This window comes from Pygoscelis adeliae, unplaced genomic scaffold (genome assembly GCF_000699105.1).
Source record: "Pygoscelis adeliae isolate BGI_AS28 unplaced genomic scaffold, ASM69910v1 Scaffold60, whole genome shotgun sequence".
In the NCBI taxonomy this organism is placed as follows: Eukaryota; Metazoa; Chordata; class Aves; order Sphenisciformes; family Spheniscidae; genus Pygoscelis; species Pygoscelis adeliae.
The window spans coordinates 471,981-479,447 of record NW_008823954.1 but is presented as its reverse complement, the minus strand read 5'-3'; the positions used below and the strand labels follow the sequence as shown (position 1 = coordinate 479,447).

The 7,467-nt window shown below is 47.7% G+C and overlaps 1 protein-coding gene across 1 annotated transcript in view; it reads right to left on the bottom strand.

Annotated features, from left to right (window-relative positions):
• The window catches only part of CACNA1I (calcium channel, voltage-dependent, T type, alpha 1I subunit), a 167,555-nt gene that overhangs the window by 23,742 nt on the left and 136,346 nt on the right, over window positions 1–7,467 (bottom strand). The window contains exons 14-19 of the mRNA XM_009322567.1: window positions 7,284–7,374; window positions 5,128–5,330; window positions 3,521–3,937; window positions 2,483–2,583; window positions 1,255–1,378; window positions 406–474 (exon numbers count right to left, since the gene is read on the bottom strand). Coding sequence (XP_009320842.1) covers window positions 406–474; window positions 1,255–1,378; window positions 2,483–2,583; window positions 3,521–3,937; window positions 5,128–5,330; window positions 7,284–7,374 — 1,005 coding nt within the window. The remainder of the gene's footprint in view (window positions 1–405; window positions 475–1,254; window positions 1,379–2,482; window positions 2,584–3,520; window positions 3,938–5,127; window positions 5,331–7,283; window positions 7,375–7,467) is intronic.

The following is a 7,467-nucleotide window of genomic DNA, read 5'->3' as shown; positions in this document are numbered from 1 at the left end:
AAGAGGGGAATAACAAGATTTCCCTATTGTTGTAAAGTACTTAGACATTTATTAAATAATTATCTCAACTAAGAGCATGTTATTCATATTGTTGTTATTTTCCCCATTCTTGCTCCAGGAGGAAGGGAACAGACATTTGACATTATTACAAAATCCATACCTGGAGGCCAGCTATTCCTCCAGATACTAAGATCCCTTTGGATTTAAAGCCTAGGAGAAACATCCCCACCGTGCCTGACAAGAGGGGACTCAACCACAGGCAGTATATGCCTTTACCAAGGTTCGGGGAAGGACTGGCACACTGAAAAGATGGAGAGATTTTAGAAAGGTGTTGAGCAAACATGAACCATGTTGTTCCTGACACTGGGAAAAGGCTCTGAGCTGTTCATCTCCACCGTAACTTACCTTCAGTGTCATCTCAGCTACAAAAATTGCTGTGAAAATGTAGTTGGACACAGTGAGAAAGATTCTCTCCTAGAAAAAAAAAAAGGAAAAGGTTTTAAATGTATCCTGACTTCTTCTTGATCTGAAAGGTGGGGAAATAAGAGTGGTGCCTTTGGCAAAGGTCAGTGCTGGGCAGCTTTTAGCTCACACCCCTTGGTTCAGCCCTGTGCCACAGCTAGGACAGAATCCTACGCAACTCTGCAAGAGCACGGTGGATGGGATTTACAGTGCATCCTGCAAATCTGGTTTCAAGGCGCTCTCTGCCCTGTTCTGCCAGTGCTGCTCAGTCCTGACCTGCTGTGCTGACCTGGGACTCCTTCCCGAAGGGCTGCTGAGCACCAACCACTGGATTGTGTGTAAGTGCAGTAGAGTCTGGGAGTCAGCTAAGGCAGACATGCAGAAAAAGCCATTTCACTTGCCACCTTGAGCCATCTCCAAGATAGCTCAAAAGCAGCATACATGAATTATAACATGCCATTCCTACAGAATGGAAGTTACTTCTATCTTTTAGTTCACAGTCCCTGTCCCTTTTGTCAGTCACCTCTTAACTGCAGGTGCCTGGGGGACTCTCTTACTCTCCAAGAGGGAGGGAACTAGGATTACTGTATTATAAAGTGGGTTGCCCCATTATAAGACCCTGCAGGGGAAGCACACACTATGTGAATTACCAATACTTGGGCATTTGAATAGATGAGTGGGAGTTGGTGTTTAATGCTGAAGTTCTTCCAGGGGTCATACCAGTGCCAGGAACACTTACGAACCTCTGTCAGAGGTTGTGCTAAAAAGCAGGTGGGAGGAAATGGTGCTCACCGTGCTTCTGTGTTCAATCTGTGGTCTCTCCAGGGCAATGGTGATGCAATTCAGGAAGATGAAGGCCAGCACAACGTAGTCGAAGAGCTTGTGAGCAATGATGGTTTGGCAGAGGAGGCGAAACCTGCAAGAGAGTTCCGGTATGCACCTGTGCCTTGGGCAGAGCAAGGTTAGGAGCTATGGGGACAGAGAATTGAGAGGTCTGGCCAAAACTGAGCTCTGACGTAGCAGCTTTCCTAGCAGTAGTCCCTTGCCAAGGCAATATCCCAGGGTGGCCCATGCTCAGACAGGGAGCCTGGAGCAGAACAAGGGCAGAGCAAGGAGCTGAACCTTCATCCATTGCCCCAGTGCCAGAGTGGTTTTCTAACCACTATGGCTCTGTGCTCCTCTCTTGCCCTGTAAAGAAGAGCATGAGTTTCCGGTTTCCTCCCAAACTCACACTTTGTACCACCCGAGGGCAAAGAGGCCACGTGCTGAAAGCTGAGAAGAGGCAGGTAGGTTGGCTGTCATGGGACCGCACTTCTGTCCACTCTGAAAGACACTGTGCCCATTAGCATAGGTGTCACACAGAGCAAAGCGCTCTTCCTCATGACCTGTAATGAAACCCCCTTCTTTTCAAGGAGCGATGCACATGGGTGCGAATACTGATGGCTGGGGTACATGGACATTTTCTCCTGGTGGGAAGACCCCTTTAGGAGGAAGAATTTATCCCAAATTTATTTTTTTCAGGCAAGAAGAATTCTAACTTTGCCCTAAAAGGTATGATATGACTGTTGATAAGTTGGTACTGGGCCTGAAAATTAAATGGAGAGACTGTTCTGGTACCAGGGGAAGAAATATCAGTATTATGGAGTCATTAATAATACTTCAATAATACATTAATAATTTAATAATACATTAATAATTCCCTCTCCTTTTTGGGTTAATGTTAGTATTCCCTGCCTTGCTTTGCTATAAATATTTATGATGACACAAAAGAAAAATGGGATGCTCCAAAGGGAGGGAAAAATCACAATAGCTATTTAGGATTCTCATTCTTCCTTTCATCTCCAGAATCAAGGAAGAGAAGTGTTGTTTGGCTGTAGAAGGGGAGACGGAGGAGACAAAACACACTCCCAGCTGGTAGGTTTAAAGTTGCAATCTAACATGCAGCTCAGGGTATGTGGCCAGCACGGCCACAGAATCTGCCCCATCTTCTCAACCCTTTCATGGCAAAAACTGCACAAACCTGTTTTGTGGTGAGAAGAGATATATGGACCAGTCTTCCCGTAACTCACACCAGTCTGGCTTATAGACTTCCATCATCTTCCGGATGCGAAAGCACAGGCTCTGGAGGGATGCAGCAGAAGCAAGTGCCACTGGTTACCTTCCCACTTGCCTGAGAGAGGCACTCTTCCTTTCACATCTGACCCCAAAACACCACTACCTGCAGTTCCGCAAGTACACTACCTGCCTTTCTTTAAGCCCCCGAATGAGGAAATGTACTCAAAGAGCAACAAGCCACTGAAAAGGAGGTAGGAGCAGCTTTGCCAGGGCCTGTTTACCTCTTGACATCTGGTTTCCTCCCCAGATCATTACAAATAAAACTGCTGGTGTCCCTTCTAGAGGAGGGTGTTGTCCATGATGCCTTCTCAGAGCTGTTGGAGTGGCTCTGTTACACAAGGACAGTGTTTCCTTGCTACCTCTGCTAAATGAGAGGCCAGGACAGGAAGGCCTTCTGTTGGCACTTGGGCTTGGAGGTGATTTAATTTCATACAGCATATATGCCTGTTCAAATTTCTACTGACCCTCCCTCCATTTTTTCCACCCTTTGATCTGCTCACAGATTGGGCATTGCAGTCTCCCAGGCTGGCACCACAAAACTCACTTGTCTTGTCTCTTGTGTCTGTGCTTCCTGCTCTGATCTGCTGATGTTCCCCATGCACAGCTCTCGCTGCTCACACAGCCTGACCTTTCCTAGCCTGTAGAAATCACTGGCCACATTGCTCTGAAATAACAGCCCCTGAATGACCATGCATGTGCCTCACATCTGCCTTCCTCCCACCATCTACCTGTACGACTGCCTTGCAGGCAGCCTGACAACGTGGTTTGAGCTTGTCTGGGCCTAGAAGGTCCTATCTGCATTCAATGTTGTCCTCCAGCTCTACTTAAAGTACCTTTGCAAGCTCTCCCATCCACGTGGCAGGGAGACTGAAACTTGAGGATGGATTTGGGGTTTCCCACAGCACTGCAGTGTAACCCCAGGTTCCCTCCACTAAGTACTCACATAATCTATCTCTTCATCATCCTCTCCCTGTTCCTTGCGGTTGTTCATCTTTGGGAAGATCTCCTTGGCAATACTGGGCATTTTGCCATTGCAGTCTTGATGCTCGCTGGCCCTGGACGCTGCTCCCAGCTTATGGGTCACTCTGTGGCTGGACGGGACGGAGGCCAACTCCAACAGGTCACAGGAACCTTTGTTGTCCAGGGAGAGCGTCCGGCGGTGATGAAACACCCTTCCCGTCCCATCCGGCTCCCCATCTGCCACCCTGTGCCTTTCCCCAGACAGAAGGGATTCATGTTCAGTGGAGGGAGGTTTGTGCTTCAGGCTGTGTCCCCGGGCCAGGCTGTTCCAGCTGGAGCGACGACTCCCCCAGGCCCCGCTGCGGCCCCAGGCACCGTAGTGGGAACTGCGGGAGCTGGACTGTAAGAGAGCGGGACGGGGATTCAGCGACTCCGGGCACAAGGAGGGAGCATGCGATCCTGTTTCAGATCACAGACTTCTCCCTGGGCCCCTAAGTCAGGAGGTTGCCATTTTTCAGCCATTGAGGAAGTTGCATGGTGGGAATTTAGCAGCAATCTCTGTAAATCTGACAATAAATTGATAATCAGTTAGCAATGGCGTTGGCTGTGATTACTTTATAGCACCATCTGTGTGCAAAGCACTTATGGGGAAGGTAAATAATAAAACCAAAGGCCAGGTGCCTGATGTTGTTACTTATACCAGCACAGAGCAAGAATAAAGCTCTCCAAAAATCTGATTGGCAGCTTTTTACACTGCCCTGGGGTAAAGGATAACACAAGGTACAGGGCGATAAATAATCTGACACACCATCTTTGAGGACTGTCTTAGTAAAAGGAAGAAATGAGAGAAACAGGCTTGTTAGTTACAGTCTAGTCCAACCACTTCAGCAACTTATCGTGTAGTACATGGCTGCGAGCTCTCCCTGTTTAGAAATAACAGGGGCATGAACCCTTTGAGCACTGATGCACCCCCACAAAGCTGTGTGTGTCAGTGGGTAGAAAGCCCAGAAGCTAATGTTACAAGGTGGACAGGTCTGAGATGCATTGGCCGGACAGCCAGCAGTGCTTGGGGCAGTGCTAAGGGGCAGCAGGACCTGCTATGGGGAGCTCCAAGTCAAGATTTCTCTCTTCATTGTTACAAAAGCTTCCAGGAAACCCATCTGTATTGGGACTTGGCAGTTCTGGCATCACCCAGATATTCCTATGCTCTTAACTCTCTCAGGGCATCATTTTGTGTCCTGTGCTCTAGGAAAACAAGGAAAGGGCAAGAGGACAAAAAGTGTTTCACTCTAAGAGGGAGACTCTGTCCCCTTGGTGTTCCCCCTCTCCCACCAGAAGGATATAAAAGAGCTGAATCCCACACTCAATGGAATATAGATCAATTACCTGGAAATAGACGTCAATAATCTGGAAGTTTAGATAAATAATATGAACTGACCTGGCTTCCTAAAGACAGGCAATGTGCTTGTGTTAGAAGCCTACAGCAGCAGTGCAATCCTCCACAGCAATCCCCAGATGATGGCAGAAAGACAACAGAGTGCTTGGACTTCAAAAGAAGGGTATGACACACATTTCTATGCACTCACTCACCAAGGATGGCTGGTCATAGGTCATTCTCCCCAGGGACATCACACTGCTTTTCCGGGAGCCAACAGCAACACGGATCTGGTCAGGCTGCAGGGAGTTGCGTGAAGAGTTGGTGACCCCCCCAGCAGCCACTGGTGGGTTAGAAGAGGGCAAGGATGGGTCCAAGTGTCCATTAGGTGTCACAGGAATTGCACAAAGCTTGGGATCTGGGTGGAAAGATGCGGAAAGAAGAAGAAAGAGAAAAGAAGAAGGTGTGTTCCTCACTATCCAGTGACTGTTTTGATGTCTAAGCTGTTTAGCATGTTAGCAGCAGCTAACAGAATATTAGCTGTTTAGCATCAATCAACATCGATTACTTCTGATTTAGGGTGTTGTGGCAAAAGCAGTGCAAGCTGGGAAGACTTTGAAGTATTCTTCTCAGTCCCCAAAACTGACGGCAGCTCTCCTTGGGGTCAGGCAGACGAGCAGAGTGCTGGTCAGGCAGACTCAGGCTGACAGGCAGAGCAAGAAGCCGAACCCTGGCAGCAAGGGGAGGAGAGTGTGCTTCTGCATGCCAAGAACAGACACCTGCATTTTCAGGTCCAAACAAATACCACCAACTGTCAGACTGGCTATTTAAAGCTGTTAGGCTGAGACACTGAGGAAGAGACTAAGATGTGGGGAGACCCACAGTCATCCATGTATTGGGCTCACCTTTACATTCCTGCAATCATACTCTTCATCCCAGTCTATCCTACTACACTGGGCCTCTTCAAATGACTGATCATTGACCTTGAAGATCCAGGACACACTTTGTCAGGTGCTGTGGATGACCATCAGCATTTGTTGAGATGGATGGAGAGGATGGGGTAGTGGATTTTAATGCCTGAAAGGGCTGGAACAACCATTTTTGTTTGGCCTGTTGCATAATGAAGGTCACATATACTCGCCTACACGCAGCGTCACAGCTGTGAGTGCACCAACAGGCTCCGTAACCTCTGGCTGCTCTCCTAGGGGTTTGGCTGCCTACACTCAAGGTAAGCTGTGATATGGTGCAGCCATGTAACCCAGGATCAGATGGCTGTGAAAACAGCTAAGCTGCAGGAAAGAGCTGTGACAAGCCAATACTGGAGCCACTGCTCCTTGCTGTGGGAGCTGCATTTAAGCTCAGACCTGTGCCTGTGGTCCTTGTCTGGGTTATGCTGTGAGTATGCTTGTACCTATCCTTGCACCTTGCTGATCCTGATCTTGTCTTGCTGACAGAACTTCTTGGCTTGACCTCAGACCTGCCTCACCACTGTGGACTTGCCTGGCAATCTTTGAACCATTGTCTGACCCTGGCTAGTGTCAGCGGACCTGCTCTGCTCAACTTGTGCAAGTACTGTGCCTTTGTTGGTGTTGTCCCTGCCCTCTTGCCTGGCTGTCCCTCCCCGTCAGCTCCTGGCTTGCCATCCATTGTGGAGCAAGCTACTCTTGCTGCTCCCTGCCACCAAGACCTGTCTGAAGTATAATACCTCTTGTAGAAAGACTTGCAGTCTTCAAGGAAAGACTTTGAGGGGTGGAGACCTTACCCAGCAGTTTGTAGGCAGACTGTTCCAACAGTTAATTATCTTTCTTTAAAAATATGTGGCTTTTTTCAGTCTGAATTTGTCTAGCTTTGGCTTCCAACCTTTACAATCTCATTATGCTTTTTTCTGCTCAATTAAAGAGCCATCTAGGATCAGAAATCTCTCCTTAAGGTTGGCACTTACAGAGTGTGTGATCAAGTCACTTCTCTGGTTTCTCTAAGCTTCATTAGCCTCTCGCTATGAGGCAAGACTTCCAGGTTTGTCCAAATCCTTTTTAATGTGTTGGTATCCCCTATCCAAATATGGGTCCCAGATTTGGACATAGTGTTCCTGAAATGGTGCCCCTGAAGCTAAGCAGAGACAGTCTCACTTCTCACTCCTAGTTGCTGTTCTGTAGGTCATTCAAGAACTGCTCCCCTTAGCTATCACATTCCTCAGGATGCCAACACAGCTCTGTTTTTCCACAGATAACACCACAAACTAGCATAAAGTTCAAAATGAAAATCGGTAAGTTCTTGGAGATGGGAGTGAATTTTCTGCAGAATCTGCTTTCAGATTTCTCACTAAACAGCAATGGGAGATAAGCAAATGAGACTGTTTGAGCTATTGTACCTGAACCTTCCTGGACCTCTTGGAACTGATCTAACTCCTCCATGTTTGATGAACTCTGATCTTCATCTGAGTATGACCGGTTGGCATCACCCTGGAACACACAAATTTAGAAGTTGGGAACTCATAAACAGAAAAGACCATTTGTTCTTGTCTTTCATTGCTGGAACAACTGTAAAATCCTCCT